General features: G+C 50.1%; 1 protein-coding gene across 3 annotated transcripts; it reads right to left on the bottom strand.

The window, feature by feature from the left end:
• Positions 1–934: 934 nt before the first annotated feature.
• On the bottom strand, positions 935–16890 carry LOC129693816 (zinc finger protein 239-like). 3 transcript variants are annotated; one of them, XM_055630572.1, is made up of 3 exons: positions 16688–16890; positions 12258–12510; positions 935–4683 (listed from the first exon to the last, which is right to left on the bottom strand). In XM_055630572.1, the coding sequence occupies exon 3, from the start codon at positions 4550–4552 to the stop codon at positions 3923–3925; it is 630 nt and encodes a 209-aa protein (XP_055486547.1). In that variant the 5' UTR covers positions 4553–4683; positions 12258–12510; positions 16688–16890; the 3' UTR covers positions 935–3922. The 3 variants fall into 3 exon arrangements, with proteins under 3 accessions (XP_055486547.1, XP_055486546.1, XP_055486545.1); XM_055630571.1 differs by lacking the exon at positions 16688–16890 and adding an exon at positions 13473–13556; XM_055630570.1 differs by lacking the exon at positions 16688–16890 and adding an exon at positions 13473–13555 and having other exon boundaries at positions 12258–12514.
• Between the last annotated feature and the right edge of the window lie 521 nt (positions 16891–17411).

The following is a 17411-nucleotide window of genomic DNA, read 5'->3' on the forward strand; positions in this document are numbered from 1 at the left end:
TTACGTAAGGCACAAATGCTTCACGTTTTTCCTTAAAAAAAAACACTTTAAATTGCCTTTAAGTTTTTGGGTCAGTGGCAACCAGCTAGTACTGTGGGCAGTCGGCTGTGTGCAGCTTGGCTCACTTTAGCATTTTCACTTGGGTACAGTATGATTGAGAAGATGATGGTACTGTTGATTATCTGCTCCTCGACAGGGCCAAGGAGGGCTTATATTAGGACCACTTCTCCATCCGTTTCCCACCACGGATGGCTGACCTGCTGAATTCTACCGGCACTTTGGAGGGGAATGGACATGCGATGTGTTGGGTCTGGACCTTTCTTTGGACTGATGGAGTAGTGGGGGAAAGCTGGAAAAAAGAGATGGGGTCAGGATAGACTCCAGGACTTGATTAGGAAGAGGGGGGGGGGGGGGGGGGTGACTCCTTCGACCACCCCGGGCCACGGAGCTTGAACCAGCCCGTTCGCGGAGCTCGGTTGAGCCGCTGGACTTACCATCATCCGGCGGGGTCACAACAACGGAAGCCTGGATCGCCTCAGCGCAGAGGGAGAACAAGGAGGGTAGAGACAGAGACTTTAAGACTTTTGCCTCCATCACAGTGAGGAGGTGCCTGGTGAACTCACTGTGGTGGATGTTAACATACAAAATAGCTGCAGGAGTAGGCCATTCGGCCCTTTGAGCCTGCACCGCCATTCAATATGATCATGGCTGATCATCCAACTCAGTATCCCATACCTGCCTTCTCTCCATACCCGACCCCTATAGCCACAAGGGCCACATCTAACTCCCTCTTAAATATAGCCAATGAACTGGCCTCAACTACCTTCTGTGGCAGAGAGATCCAGAGATTTACCACTCTCTGTGTGAAAAATGTTTTTCTCATCTCGGTCCTAAAGGATTTCCCCTCTATCCTTAAGCTGTGACCCCTTGTCCAGGACTTCCCCAACATCGGGAACAATCTTCCTGCATCTAGCCTGTCCAACCCATTAAGAATTTTTAAAGTTTCTATAAGATCCCCCTTCAATCTCCTAAATTCTAGCGAGTACAAGCTGTCTATCCAGTGTTTCTTCATATGAAAGTCCTGACATCCCAGGAATCAGTCTGGTGAACCTTCTCTGCACTCCCTCTATGGCAATAATGTTCTTCCAGATTTGGAGACCAAAACTGTACGCCATACTCCAGGTGTGGTCTCACCAAGACCCTGTACAACTGCAGTAGAACCTCCCTGCTCCTATACTCAAATCCTTTTGCTATGAATGCTAACATACCATTCGCTTTCTTCACTGCCTGCTGCACCTGCATGCCTACTTTCAATGACCGGTGTACCATGACACCCAGTTCTCGTTGCATCTCCCATTTTCCTAATCGGCTACCATTTAGATAATAATCTACTTTCCTGTTTTTGCCACAAATGTTAATTTGTGTTGATTGTATGTTTTGTTATTTATTATTGTATGTATGACTGCAGGCAACAAAATTTCATTCAGACAGAAAGATCTGAATGTCAATAAAGGAATCTAATCTAATCTAAAAAGTAATTTGGGGAATGCAATGTTCATGTCATTGGGCTGTAAGTTATGAGGTGCTGTTCCTCCAGTTTGCGTGTCACCTCATTCTGGCAATGGAGGAGGCCCAGGACAGAAGATCAGTGTGGGAGTGGGAAGGGGAGTGATTGGCAACCAGGAGATTCAGCAGGCCTTAGTGTAGATACAAGGAACAGCAGATGCTGGTTTACAAAAAGAGACACAATCTCCTGGAGTAACTTGCACCTCTGGAGGTCATGGACAGGGAACATACTAGGTCAGGACCCTTCTTCCAGCCTGGTGATGGGGGTGAGGGAGAAAGATGGAAAGGAGAGGTGGGAGTGGTCGCCTCAGATTCCCTTCCCTCTACAGATGCGGCCTGACCCACTGAGTTCCGCCACCGCTTTAGAGGGAATGGACAGATGATGTTTTGTCAGGACACTTCTTCAGATTGATTGGAGAGGGTGGGGGGAGGAAACTGCAAAAGAGAGATAGGGGCTGCACAAAGCCGGGCAAGTGATAGGTGGAAACAAAATGCTGGAGTAATTCAGTGGGCCAGGCAGCATCTCTAGAGACAAGGAATGGGTAACGTTTCAAGTTGAGACCCTTCTTCAGAAGTGATAGGTGGATATAGGTGAGGGAGACACAAGAAACTGCAGATACAGGAATCTTGCACGGAACACAATTGAGTTAGATGCACAGAATCTCTCGCCCGGAGTGGGGGAATCGAGGACCAGAGGACATGGGTTCAAGGTGCAGAGGAAAAGATACAATAGGAATCTGAGGGGTAACTTTTTCACACAGAGGATGGTGGGTGTATGGAATAAGCTGCCAGAAGAGGTAGTTGAGGCTGGGACAATCCCAACATTTAAGAAACAGTTAGACAGGTACATGGATAGGACGAGTTTGGAGGGATATGGACTAAACGCAGGCAGGTGGGACTAGTGTAGCTGGGACATGATGGTCGGTGTGGGCAAGTTGGGCCGAAGGGCCTGTTTCCACACTGTTTCATTCTATCACAGAGTGCTGCAGTAACTCAGCGGGACAGGCAGCATCTGTGGAAAACATGGATAGGTGATGTTTCAGAGTGCAGGAGTAACTCAGCGGGTCAGGCAGCATCTGTGGAGAACATGGATAGGTGACGTTTCACAGAGTGCTGGAGTAACTCAGCGGGTCAGGCAGCATCTGTGGAGAACATGGTTAGGTGACGTTTCGGGTCGGGACCCTTCTTCAGATTGACACTATGTTAACAGATGAGGGGGTTTACGGCAGATGAGTAAAGTGACAGCGGCGAGAGAAAATAAGGAGATAAAAGGGTGTGAGATAAGGAGAGGAATGTATATGTGCAGCTTTAAGAGACATTGGTCAGGTAGCATTTGGAGTATTGCATATAATTCTGGTCACTCCATTACAGGACTGATGTGGAGGCTTTGGGGAAAGTGCAAAGATGGTTTACCAGAATGGTTTGAATACAAGGAATTTACAAGGAATTGCAGATGCTGGTTTACAAAAATGCTGGAGTAACTCAGGACAGGAAACTACTCTGGAGAGAAGGAATGGGTGAGGTTTCGGGTCGATACTTAAGAGTCGAAACGTAATCCATTACTTCCATCATTTTATATCTATCTAAACAGCGCCTATCCACATATGGCGGTGTGCCAGCAGGCTGGCGGAGCGGGCAAAGGTCTTGTCACAGAGCGGGCAGGTGAAGGGGCGCTGGCCAATGTGGACCCATAAGGTGGTCAATGCAGGTGAACCACTTACCACAGGACGGGCAGGGGAAGGTACACCGCTGTTGGTACACCGGTGCTTCCACAGGCTGGAAATGTGGGTGAAACCCTTGCCACTCAGCGCACAAAAAGTTACAAAATTCTTAAGGGGTTGGACAGGCTAGATGCAGGAAGATTGTTCTCGATGTTGGGGAAGTCCAGAACAAGGGGTCACAGTTTAAGGATAAGGGGGAAATCTTTTAGGACCGAAACGAGAAAAACATTTTTCACACAGAGAGTGGTGAATCTCTTGAATTCTCTGCCACAGAAGGTAGTTGAGGCCAGTTCATTGGCTATATTTAAGAGGGAATTAGATGTGGCCCTTGTGGCTAAAGGTATCAGGGGGTATGGAGAGAAGGCAGGTACAGGATACTGAGTTGGATGATCAGCCATGATCATATTGAATGGCGGTGCAGGCTCGAAGGGCCGAATGGCCTACTCCTGCACCTATTGCCTATGTTTCTATGTTTCTAAAGGGTCTCACTAGTGTGTATCTGCTAGTGCTCCCACAGCCCCTGTGCGCTCTTGAAACGCTTGCCGCAGTGGGAGCAGCCGCTCGCTGGCGTGAGCCCGCCGGTGCTGCCGCAACGCACGCGAGCTGTCAAACACCTCACCGCAGTACGGGCAGTCTTAGGGCTTGCCACTGGTGTGCACTCGCTGGTGAGACAGGGCGTGTGAGGCCATGGCAAAGCGCTCTCCACACAACGGGCTGGGGACGGGACGGTCGCCGGCGTGCAACTGCTGGTGGGACAGCAGATAGCTGGACTGGGTGAAGCCCTTGCCGCACTGGACGCAGGTGTAGGGGCGCTCGCCGGTGTGGGTGCGCTGGTGCACCAGCAGACTGTCGGAGCGGGTGAAGCCCTTGCCGCAATCACAGCAGGTGTAGGGCCGCTCCCCGGTGTGCAGGCGCTTGTGCACCTTCAGGTCCCTGGACGACTTGAAGCCTTTGCCACAGTGGGAGCAGGTGAAGGGCCGCTCACTGCTGTGCACCCGCTGGTGCTCCCGCAGCCCAGACGACCGGGTAAAGCCCTTGCCACAGGTGGAGCAGCCATAAGGCTTCTCGCCCGTGTGCAGTCGCCGGTGGTTCTTCAGGTCACTCGCCATCTTGAAGTCCTTGCCACAGTCGGAGCAGTCGAATGGGCGTTCTCCCGTGTGCACTCGCCAGTGGGCCTCCAGCTGGCTTGGGCTCTCACATGCCTTGTCACACACATCGCACTCATAACGCTTCTCCTTGTTGTGCCCCGTCATGTGATCCTCCATTGAAGCTCAGCCCTTGGAAGCTCAGCCCGCACACCGAGCAGATGGGGAGGGGGGGGCTCAAGGTCACCCTGGCTGCCCTCAATGGTCGCTCACGTTCCCGTCTCTCCGTCGACAGCAACGGCACCTAAACCCTGCAGGAGGGGAACGCAGAGGGTCAACAACAAGCTGACAAACAGGACATTACTAACGCGTGAACATTACCAGTGCTTGAAGGGGGGGGAAGGGGAAAGGGAGGTGTGAGGCGGCGTCTGACAGCGTGAGGGGGCACCCCACCGACCTGGGGACACTGAGTATCCGGGAACCGCGTCGAGCCGCCCGCACGTCCGCCGTCAATACGCCTGCCCAACATCGTCCACCCCACAACCGACGCATTGACGCCACCGCCAATCCGAGGGAGGACCATAGGCGCTGCACCGTGACCTTCAACCGACAGGGTCACTGCACAGGGGGCTCCCGCCGCCAGTGGGCACTGCATACGGAGGCCCTGAGACGCTGCACTGATGCCTCCTTACCACCAGGGGCGCTGCTGTCTGAGGACTAGAGACTGTGTGCAGCGGCCTCCCACAGCTAGGGGGCGCTGCACACGGAGGACTAGAGGTGCTGCACCGAGCCCTTCAAAAGACAGGGTCCGCTGCAGACAGAGAAACAAAGATCAGCTGATCTACATCGGTGAGACCAAGCGGATGCTGGGCGATCGTTTCGCCGAACACCTCCGCTCGGTCCGCAAGAACCTACCTCAAGTTCAAGTGAGTTTATTGTCATGTGTCCCTGTATAGGACAATTAAATTCTTGCTTTGCTTCAGCACAGAACATAGTAGGCATTTACTACGAAACAGATAAGTGTGTCCATATACCATGATATAAATATATACACACATGAATAAATAAACTGATAAAGTGCAAATAACAGAAAATGGTTATTAATAATCAGAGTTATGTCCGAGCCAGGTTTAATAGCCTGATGACTGTGGGGAAGTAGCTATTCCTGAACCTGGTTGTTGCAGTCTTCAGGCTCCTGTACCTTCTACCTGAAGGTAGCAGGGAGATGAGTGTGTGGCCAGGATGGTGTGGGTCTTTGATGATACTGCCAGCCTTTTTGAGGCAGCGACTGCGATAAATCCCGTCGATGGAAGGAAGGTCAGAGCCGATGATGGACTGGGCAGTGTTTACTACTTTTTGTAGTCTTTTCCTCTCCAGGGCGCTCAAATTGCCGAACCTAGCCACGATGCAACCGGTCAGCATGCTCTCTACTGTGCACCTGTAGAAGTTAGAGAGAGTCTTCATTGACAAACCGACTCTCCGTAATCTTCTCAGGAAGTAGAGGCGCTGATGAGCTTTCTTGATAATTGCATTAATGTTCTCGGACCAGGAAAGATCTTCAGAGATGTGCACCCCCAGGAATTTGAAGCTCTTGACCCTTTCAACCATCGACCCGTTGATATAAATGGGGCTGTGGGTCCCCCTCCTACTCCTTCCAAAGTCCACAATCAGTTCCTTGGTTTTGCTGGTGTTGAGGGCCAGGTTATTGCGCTGGCCCCATATGGACAGTTGCTCGATCTCTCTTTTATACTCTGACTCATCCCCATCAGTGATACGCCCCACAATAGTGGTGTCGTCAGCGAACTTGATGATGGAGTTCGCACTGTGATTGGCTACGCAGTCATAGGTATAGAATGAGTACAGCAGGGGGCTGAGCACGCAGCCTTGAAGTGCTCCCGTGCTGATTGTTATCGAGGCTGACACATTTCCACCAATACGAACAGACTGTGGTCTGTGAATGAGGAAGTCGAGGATCCAATTGCAAGTCGAGAATCCAATTGACCTCCTGGTGGCTCAGCACTTCAACTCCCCCTCCCATTCCCTGTCCGACCTCTCTGTCCTGGGCCTCCTCCATGGCCACAGTGAGCAACACCGGAAATTGGAGGAACAACACCTCATATTCCGCTTAGGGAGTCTGCATCCTGCGGGCATGAACATTGAATTCTCCCAAGTTTGTTAGCCCTTGCTGTCTCCTCCCCTTCCCCAGCCCTCGGGGGCCCTTTCTCCTCCTTTTTCCTTTCTTCTCCCCGCCACCCCCTATCAGTCTGAAGAAGGGTTTCGGCCCGAAACGTTGCCTATTTCCTTCGCTCCATAGATGCTGCTGCACCCGCTGAGTTTCTCCAGCATTTTTGTGTACCTTCGATTTTCCAGCATCTGCAGTTCCTTCTTAATCAGCGAAACAAAGATGGTGCGCCGCGGCCTCCCGTCGTCAGGAGAGCGCTACAGTCAGAGGACTAGAGACACTGCACCATGACCTCCCGCCCCCAGGTAAGCCCACGGGAAGGGAAGGAAAGAGAGGGTGGGAAAACGACGCGGGGCCGAGCAGCGGCGGCGGCTGTTCCCACACGAGCTCCCGGCGCTGAGCGGAGGCCTCATCCCTCACGTGACCTGCGGCCAGGTCCCGACCCTCCTTGCATCCGACCAATCAGAGCCCCCCCGCGCCAGTGGCCAATGGGAGCAGGTTCCGGTTCTCCCCCCCCCCCCCCGACATCACAAAGGAACAGGTACCACAAAGATCCTCCTATCGGGCAGAGAGAGTGAAAGGGGGGAGAGAGGGGGAGAGAAGAGAGAGGGTGAGAAGGGGGGGGGGGAGAGAGAGAGAGACGGGGAGTGAGAGAGAGAGAGATAGAGGGGGAGAGAGAGATAGAGATGGGGGAGATAGAGAGATAGAGGGGGGAGAGAGGGAAGGAGGAGGCGAGAGAGAGAGATAGGGAGAGAGAGAGAGAGAGAGGGGAGAGAGAGAGAGAGAGAGAGAGAGAGGGAGAGAGAGAGAGGGAGGAGAGGGAGAGAGAGAGGGAGAGAGGGAGAGAGAGAGAGAGAGAGAGAGAGAGAGAGAGAGAGAGAGAGAGAGAGAGAGAGAGAGAGAGAGAGAGAGAGAGAGATAGAGAGAGAGAGAGAGATAGAGAGAGAGAGAGAGAGAGAGAGAGAGAGAGAGAGAGGGGGAGGGGGAGAGAGAGAGAGAGAGGGGGAGAGGGAGAGAGAGAGAGAGAGAGAGGGGGGGAGAGAGAGAGAGATAGAGAGAGAGAGAGAGAGAGAGAGAGAGGGGGAGAGAGAGGAGAGAGAGAGAGAGAGAGAGAGAGAGAGGGTGTGGAGAGAGAGATAGCGAGAGAGAGAGAGAGAGAGAGAGGGGAGAGAGAGATAAAGGGACAGAGAGAGAGAGAGATAGAGAGAGAGGGGGAGAGAGTTAGAGGGAAAGAGATAGAGAGAGAGAGGGGGAGAGAGAGAGGGAGAGAGAGAGAGAGAGGGGAGAGAGAGATAAAGGGACAGAGAGAGAGAGAGAGATATAGAGAGAGGGGAGAGAGTTAGAGGGAAAGAGATAGAGAGAGAGGGGGAGAGAGAGAGAGAGAGGGAGAAAAGAAAGAGAGGAGGAGAGAGGGAGAGAGAGAGAGAGAGAGAGAGCACAGCGCTGGGCCTATCTCGACGGAGAGGTAAAATCCCGGTTTATGCGGATGACTTGGTTCTGCTGTCCCCCACAGAACAGGGACTGCAGCAATAATTGGACCTACTTGATGAGTACTATATGCTATATTTAAGAGGGAGTTAGATGTGGCCCTTGTGGCTAAAGGGATCAGTGGGTATGGAGAGAAAGCAGGTACAGGATACTGAGTTGGATGATCAGCCATGATAATATTGAATGGCTGTGCAGGCTCGAAGGGCCGAATGGCCTACTCCTGCACCTATTTTCTATGTTTCTATGTTTCTATGTTACTGCCAAAATTGGGCCCTGGCAGTAAATCTAAAGAAAACCAACCATGATTTTTCAGAAAAGACCCAGATGCCAGGAAGATAAATACAAATTTACTCTCAATGGTATCATTATCGAACATACTATGAGCTATACTTACCTTGGTCGAACTGTTGCAGCATCAGGAAGTTTCAATATGACAGTGAATGCACTAAAAGAGAAAGCTCGAAGAGCTCTGTATGCAATAAAAAGATTTCAACATCCAAATTCAAATTAAAATCTGGCTTAAAATATTTGACAATGTAATCCAGCCTATTGCGCTTTATGGTAGTGACATATGGGGTGCGCTCAGTCACCATAGTTATAGTAAATAGGAAAAACATACAACAGAGGCCCTGCATGCGGAATTTTTGTCGGAACATAGTGAGGTTATTCACTTTGGCGGCAAAAACAAGGGGGCAGATCATTATCTCAACGGGGTTAGGTTAGGGGGAGGTACAGCGAGACCTGGGTGTCCTTGTACTGAAAGTTGCCGTGCAGGTACCAACATCATGCAGTGAAGAAAGCTAATGGAATGTTGGCCTTCATAACAAGTGGATTTCAGTAGAGGAGTAAAGAGGTTCTTCTGCAGTTGTATAGGGCTCTGGTGAGACCACATCTGGAGTATTGTGTACAGTTTTGGTCTCCTAATTTGAGGAAGGACATGCTTGTGATTGAGGCAGTGCAGCGTAGGTTCACGAGATTGATCCCTGGGATGGCGGGACTGAGGAAAGATTGAAAAGTCTAGGCTTGTATTCACTGGAGTTTAGAAGGATGAGGGGTGTTCTTATAGAAACATATAAAATTATAAATGGACTGGACAAGCTAGATGCAGGAAAAATATTCCCTATGTTGGACGAGTCCAGAACCAGGGGGCCACAGTCTTAGTATAAAGGGGAGGTCGTTTAAGACTGAGGTGAGAAAAAACTTTTTCTCCCAGAGAGTTGTAAATTTATGGAATTCCCTGCCAGAGGGCAGTGGAGGCCAAATCATTGGATGGATTTAAGAGAGTGTTAGAAAGAGCTCTAGGGGCAAGTGGAGTCAAGGGATATGGGGAGAAGGCAGGCACGGGTTATTGATAGGGGACGATCAGCCATGATCACAATGAATGGTGGTGCTGGCTCGAAGGGCCGAATGGCCTCCTCCTGCACCTAATTTCTATGTTTCTATGTAACATTCTCCGTATCCAAAGAAAAACACTAACAAACGCATGTAGGGCAGAATTAGGCAGATACCCACGGATAATGAATATCCAGAAAAGAGCACTACATTTTTGGAATCACCGTAAATCTAGCCCCCCAGATACCCTCCAGTTTAAAGCCCTTCAAACACAAGAGGGGAGCCCAGAAAAGAGTCCCCTGTACCAGTTGGTACTGAGACTAACTATCTCTATTCAGTTAAACCCTATTCAGTTAAACCCTGACCAGCCTCGTATCAATACTGATCCCCAATGAACCAAATTATCAAACACTGGAAAGACACATATTTGGAACATTGGGATAAAGAAACCAAAAGCCAAAGTTTATTAGAATGTTACCGTGCACTAAAAAGAGATTTTAACTTGGCAGTCTATCTCTCAACTGTTAGAGACAAAAAGCAGAGACAGACCTAATACAGGTGAGAGAGGGAGAGATAGAGAGGGAGAGACAGAGAGATAGAGGGGGAAGAGAGGGAGAGAGAGACAGAGAGAGAGGGAGAACAGAGAGAGTAAGAGAGAGAGAGAGAGAGAGAGAGAGAGAGAGAGAGAGAGAGAGAGGGGAAGAGAGAGAGAGAGAGAGAGGGAGGCAGGCTCTGAGAGAGTGCAAGAGAGGGGTGGGAAAGGGAGAGGGGGACTGAGAGAGTAAGAAAGAGAGTGAGAGGGGGAGAGGGGGAGAGAGAGAGAGAGAGGAGGAGAGAGAAGAGAGAGAGAGAGAAGAAGACAGAGAGATAGAGGGGAAGGGCGACAGATGGAGGGGACAGAGAGTGTGAGAGAGAGAGAGGGAGACCGCAAGAGAGGTAAGAGAGAGGACAGAGAGAGAGAGAGAGCGGCACAAATAGAGAGGGAGAGGGGGGGACTAAGAGAGGGGCACAGATAATTTAAGAGAGAGAGGGGGGACTGAGAGAAAGTGTAAGAAAGAGCGAGGGGGAAGAGGGAGAGAGGGTAAGAGAGAAAGGGGGGACGAGAGAGAGAGAGAGAGAGACAGAGAGGGTAAGAGAGAGAGGGAGAGAGAGGGAGAGAGAGAGAGAGAGGGAGGACGAGAGAGGAGAGAGAGAGAGAGAGAGAGAGAGAGAGAGAGAGAGAGAGAGAGAGAGAGAGAGAGAGAGAGAGAGAGAGGAGAGAGAGAGAGGGAGAGAGAGAGAGATATAGAGAGGAGAGAGAGAGAGGGAGAGAGGAGAGAGAGAGAGAGAGAAAGGGAGAGTGAGAGAGAGAGAGAGATTAGAGAGAGCGAGAGACTGAGGGGGAGATGGAGAGCAAGAGAGGAGGGGAGAGATAAAGAGATGGAAAGAGAGGAGAAAGGGAGGAGAGAAATGAACAGGAGATAGAATATCGTTATCTTGTCGAGTTTAGATTTAGAGCATGTGGCAGAGGGAGAGGAGAAAGAGAGAGGGGGGAAGAGAAAGGGGAGTGATTGAGAGGGAACGAGAGGGAGGAAGAGGGGGAGGGGAGAGAGAGAGAGACATTTAACACAATCATGCTTTATTTTGCTTTTATTAATGCATTTCGTCGTCTAATTGCTGATTTTTGGCACAAAAAGCTTCACTCTTAAACATTTAGTTCCAAGCAAAAATACATAAATATATATCTGTCGCTAAGCAACCACAAAAAATTCTCTCAATAATGCTCTTTGGTTCAGAAGCTTGGTATGTTGGCGTCGGGCCTGCTTTTTAGGCCCCATATCTGTGTTCCAGGCTTTGCCCGAAGTTCTGGGCTTCCGGGCCTGTGTTTTGTAGGCCTCATGGCTGTTTTATAGGCTCTGGGCCTGTATTTTAGGCCTTAGGCCTGTTTTGTGGGCTTTGGCCTAAATTCTGGAACTTCCGAGCTTATGTTTCGTAGGCCCCAGGGTTGTGTTGTAGGCTCCGGGTCTTGTTGTCGGCTTTGGCCTACGATCTGGCCTTCCAAGCCAGTGTTTTGTAGGCCTCAGGGCTGTGTTGTAGGCTCTGAGCCTGTGTTATAGGCTAAGGCCTAAGTTGTGGGCCTCCGAGCCGGTGTTGTGGGCCCCAGGCCAGTGTTATAGACTCCGGGCCCGTATTTTAAGCCCCAGGGCCTATGTTGTGTGCTTTGGCCTACATTCTGGGTCTTAGAGACTGTGTTTTGTAGACCTCATGGCAGTGTTATAAGCTCCGGGCCCAACCTCTGGGCTTTGGCCTATGTTATGGGCCTCGGAGCCTGTCAAGTAAAGCATACTGGTGTCTGGCTCCCATTGCTAGAGAAGGCCTAGTCTGTTGTCAAGGAAGGCCTAGCGCCAACAGGCTTCTGTTGCGAAGGAAGATCTACTGGTATCAGGCTCCTGCTGCTACGAAAGGCCTACAATGTTGCTTAGGAAGCCTGACTCTGTTGCCGTGGAAGGCCTGCCAGCGTCAGGCTTCTGTTGCTATGAAAGGCTGACTGTTGTTAAGGAAGGCCTACGACCAAGGCTTCAAGGTCGAGCGACAATCTCCCTCCCCAAGTTTCCCTGAGACGGAAATAATTAGGTTTTCTTGGCCAGAGTCTCCCCGCTGTTCAACGTGACCAAGAGTGCTGGGAAGTTACATCGTCGAGACGGGGGGACAAAATTCTCGCCCCTCTCTCTCTCCCTTCAGCCCACCAAGTCCAAGCCGACCAGCGATCGCCCATTCACACGCTAGTTTAGTTAGAGATATAGCACGGGAACTCAACTAAACTAATATTTGATACATTCTCTTCTCCCCCTCCCCTCCCCTCCCCTCCGCTCTCCCCTAATTGACACTAACTGATTAACTTACCACTGGCGATCTCCAGGTGGACGGCCCTGTTGATGCATCTTCGCGGGAGAGATATGTACCCCAGGTGGACACCTTGGTTAGACTCCAGGTGGATCATCAATTCCAAGCCTCTCTCCCCGATCGAAAACGTTCTCCCGCGAGGTTTCTCAGTTCCCTATCCTCTCTCTTCCAGCCTCATTTGAGGGGGGACGGGAGGGCGGAGAGGAAGAGGGGTAACGAGAAGGTTTCAGGACGTCCCGACCAAGAATAATGTCTTCCTTTCCAAAGGGGAGAGAGGACCAAAAGGGGGGAAAGATTAGAGATTTGTACACCCGTCTTTTGCTCCCTCTCTCTCCCACCCTCTCTCTCTCTCTCTCTCCCCCTCTCCCTCTCCCCCCCCCCCCCTCTGGGCCTAGTTCTCCTCCCACGCCACTCCGGGCCTCGCGTGCAGCCTAAAGCCTGCTTCACCTTCCACCATCAGCAGCTTCAGGGCTTTGTCCAGGCTGCACCCGGCGAGCCAGGCCTGGCATCGAAACGTTCCAGAGTCGCCGGGCCTGGCGCCGCACAGGAGGAGGGAGAAGTCTCCGGACCTGGGGACCCTGGCTCCCGCCAAGCCTGTCCTGGAGCCAGGCTCCTCCTCACCACCCCGCCGCTGCCTGTCATCAGCAGGGGCCTGGAGAGTAGTCCGGGATGTGGCCTGTGCCTAGCGACGGGGTCTGGCTGAGGCCTGTGTATGGCAACAGGGCCTGGTTGAGGCCTTTGCCTAGTAATTGTACCCAAATGAGGCCTTTGCTAAGCAATGGGGCCTTACTCAGGCTTCCCCTTCTCAACAGGGCATATTTTAGGACTGGGCTTGGCAGCGGGGGCCTAATTGTTACAGGGCCTAACTTGCTTCCCCTTAGCAACACTGCCTAAACAGGTTTCCCCTTAGCGATGGGACCTAATTGACGACTTTGCCTGGGAATGGGCCTTCCCCAAACGATGGGGCCTAACACAGGCTTCCCCTTATCAACCTTCCCCTAGTTGCAGCTTCTTCCTAGTGATTAGGCCTAACTCAGACCCGAAGACTGACCAGGCCAAATCAAGACGTTGGAGGCGGTAGGCCCCGTCTGGGACGGAGGGAATAATAATAATAATATCTTTTATTGTCATTGCACATACGTGCAACGAGATTTGGTATGCAGCTTCCATCCGATATCATTACTTAAATAACTAATAAAATGTAGATTTAGATACCCCGAGAAGGGAAGGGAGCAAGAGCAAGGCAGCACCAGGGTGGAGGAGGCACGGCCAAGGACTACACCCAAGGGCCCAGAGTCTGTGGAGAGAGAGAATCAGAGAAATGTAGAAACATATGCGCTGTAAGGCAGCAACTCTACCGCTGTACCACCTTGCCGCTGACTTTAGAGATACAGCGCGGAAACAGGCCCTTCGGCCCACCGAGTCTGCATCGACCATCGATCGCCTGTTCACTCACTAGTTTAGTTACAGCGCAGAAACAGGCCCTTCCGCCCACCGAGTCCACGCCGACCAGCGATCGCCCGTTCACTCACTAGTTTAGTTTAGGAATACAGCGCGGAAAAAGGCCCTTCAGCCCACCGAGACGGCGCTGACCAGCGACCCCCACACACCAACACTATCCTACACACACTCTGGGGACAATTTACAATTTCAGCCAATTAACCAACAAACCCCCACGTCTTTGGAGTGTGGGATGAAACCGGAGCACCCGGGAAAAACCCAGGCAGGTCACGGGGAGAATGTGCAAATTCCATACACACAGCACCCGTGGTCAGGATGGAACCCGGGTCTCTGGCGCAGTGAGGCAGCAACTCTACCGCTGAGCCACCATGGGACAGGGTGGTCAAGAAGGCTTTTGGAACATTGGCCTTCATCAGTCAGAGTAGGCAATAGACAATAGGTATCGAGTATAGAAGTTGGGAGGTCACGTTGCAGTTGCCGTTGGTGAGGCTGCATTTGAGGATTGTGTTCAGTTCTTGGCACCGTGTTACAGAAAATATGTCGTCAAGCTGAAAAGGGCTCAGAGAAGATTTACAAAGATCTTTTCCCCTCTCACCTTAAACCTATATCCTCTGGTCCTCGATTCCCCTACTGTGGTCAAGAGACTGTGCGTCTACCCGATTTATTCCTTTTGTGATTTTATACACCTCTATAAGATCACCCATCATTCTCCTGCGCTCCAAAGAATGGAGTCCTAACCTGCCCCAACGTCTCCCTGTAGCTCAGGCCCCTTGAGTCCTAGCAACATCCTCGTAAATCTTCTCTGCGCCCTTTCCAGCTTAACGACATCTTTCCTGAAATTCTCCAAAAACAGGAAGGGGAGGGAGGAGAAATAGGTTTAAAATGTTCATCTACCGTTTGCACATACTGAAGAGGATGGAGAAAATGAAGACAGCTTGATGATCCATTGAATAGTCCAATCTCTCTCCCTCTCCCCTTCCTCTCTTTCTCCCTCTCGCTCTCTCCCTCCCTCCCTCTCTTCCTCTCTCTCTCTCTGTATCTCCCTCTTTCTTCATCCCCCTCCCCCTCTCTCTCTCTATCTCTTCCCCCCCTCTCTCTCTCTGAATTATTTGCCTGGAGTATTTTTTTTTTTTTTTTAAAGTTTAAATATTTATTTATTTATTTTTAATTTTATTTATTAGAAGTAGTGTACATTACAATAGTATAAGCCAAAAATAACATAATACATTTCCTGTACCACTTCATATTTTAAACTTTAAAAAGCAGAAAAGTAAATTGGATAGTAAGTGTGTGAAAGAGTGATCAAAAGGGACCCTTAAACACGAAAAATTCGAGAAAGAATTAAGAAGTAAGCCATAGAAAAAGAAAAAGAGAAAAAGCAAACAGAAGATATATTAAAAGTTAAAAAAAGAGATAAAAGGGATATACCAACTTCGTATTTTTCCTCCCTCCTGACCAGGTCCTGAAACTATTTATTTTCAGAATTATGTTGCATCTTGTACTTGTAGTATGTCGATAAATGGAGACCAAATCTTTTGGAAATGGTCTGGTTTGCCTGCTAGAAGGAATCTCATATCTTCCAGGTGTAGCATTTCGAACATATTTTAAATCCACATATTTATTGTTGGTGTTCAAGAAGGAACTGCAGATGTTGGAAAATCGAAGGTACTCAAAAATGCTGGAGAAACTCAGCGGGTGCAGCAGCATCTATGGAGCGAAGGAAATAGGTAACGTTTCGGGCCGAAAACCCTTCTTCAGACTGACGTTATTGTTGGTGTTGGGGCGTTTTTCCAGAATTTCAGTATGAGTTTTTTTCCCCATTATTAAACTGTAATTAAGTAGGCTCTTTTGGGAGGCAGATAGGTCAGGGCTGCCTTCCATTGTTCAAAAAATAATCAATTCTGCATTCGGTTTCAGTTTTATTTTAAATAATTTTGTGAAGATTTCAAAAATGTAATTCCCAAATTTTTGGATTTTTATACAAAAAACAAAGGAATGTGCTATAGTTGCTTCTTGGGATAGACATTTATCACAGATGGGGGAGACATTTGGAAAACGTTTACTTATTTTAGTTTTTGAGTAATATAATCTATGTAAGGTTTTAAATTGGATTAAAATATGTCTTAAATTAATCGAGCATTTGTGCACATATAACAAATGTTTATCCCACCTCTCTTTCAAAATTTTTATAGTTCTTGTTGCCAGTCTCTTCTAATTCTATCGTATGGTGTTATTTCTATATTTAAGATGATGTTATACAAGTATGATATTAAATTAGCTGAATCGGCCTTTGTATTCATTGCGTCGTCCAGTAAATCTGGAGTATTGTGTGCAGTTTTGGTCTCCAAATTTGAGAAAGAACATTCTTGCTATTGAGGGAGTGCAGCGTAGGTTCACAAGGTTAATTCCCAGGATGGCGGGACTGTCATATGCTGAGAGAATGGATCAGCTGGGCTTGTATACTATGGAATTTAGAAGGATGAGAGGAGATCTTATTGAAACATATACAGGTGCACAACCTTTTATCCGAAAGCCTTGGGACCAGACACTTTTCGTAATTTGGAATATTTCGGCTTTCGTAATGGAAGACTTTTAGCGTAGATTTTAACGGCTGGCTCAGTGGTAGAGTGCTCGGCTCATATACGCAAGGTCACGAGTTTGCGCCTCGATCCCGGCAGTTACTCGATCGCAAGTTTGAGTCTTCAATTTTTCTTGCAGAATAGGAGAGAATAGGGAGGGTTAGGCTGGGATCATTCTCTGCGAGATGATCTTAGTGTGGGAGACAAGTGTAGGAGAGGTGTACTGACTGTGTGGGCAGAACTTTGGAAGTGATTGCCCACCATTCTCAAAAGCCGCTGTGTCTCCCTGTCCCTCCAACTCCAGAGGAATCCGCTCCCCGATGGGCCGCTACGGCGACAAGTGGCAGTTCGCCCACAGCCCGAGCTGCGCCACCCAAGAACAAGACGTACTTTGCACACCATCAGCTTCTGCCTCTGGAGTTGGAGCGGGGCTGGGCTGGAGTTGCTGATCTGGGATCTCCATGCTTGCAGTGGGCCTGGGGGTCGGTGTCCCGATGAGGGGGCGCAGCTCGGGCTGTGGGCGAACTGCCACTTGTCGCCGCAGCGGCCCATCGGGGAGCGGCTTCTGGTGGTCCTGACGTCTCTCAGCTCCTGTCCAGGGGGATGGCCAAAGACGTAAGGACCAACAGGAACCCGCTCCCCGATGGACCGCTACAGCGACAAGTGGCAGTTCGCCCACAGCCCGAGCTGCGCCCCCTCATCCGCCATTAGGAGCTGGAGAGGAGAGGGAAGGGGTCACACACATGGCCGGGAAGCAGAGGGGTGTAGGTGGGGTGAAATTGAAGGGAGCGACAATCTGCTGCTGCCTGCCCGCTGGGTTAAAAGGTTCCCACAGAAGACTCACGATACACTGTGTATCGTGAGTCTACCGTGGGAACTTTTTAACTCAGCGGGCAGGCAGCAGCAGATTGAGAATTATTAACCCTCCCGCGCAATATACCCTCACCTTCTCTTTTATGAATGGGGATTTAGTTCCCCTTTCTTCGAGGACCGACCGGAGGTTCCGCTGTCACCTCTGCGGGCCGCCCTCGGTTAACGTCTTCAAGGACCTTTCTTCAAGGACCGAAAAAATGTCCGCTATTCGGAGCTTTTCGTTATTTGGAATTTCGGATAA

The sequence above is a fragment of the Leucoraja erinacea genome, unplaced genomic scaffold, assembly GCF_028641065.1.
Source record: "Leucoraja erinacea ecotype New England unplaced genomic scaffold, Leri_hhj_1 Leri_433S, whole genome shotgun sequence".
Taxonomy (NCBI): Eukaryota; Metazoa; Chordata; class Chondrichthyes; order Rajiformes; family Rajidae; genus Leucoraja; species Leucoraja erinaceus.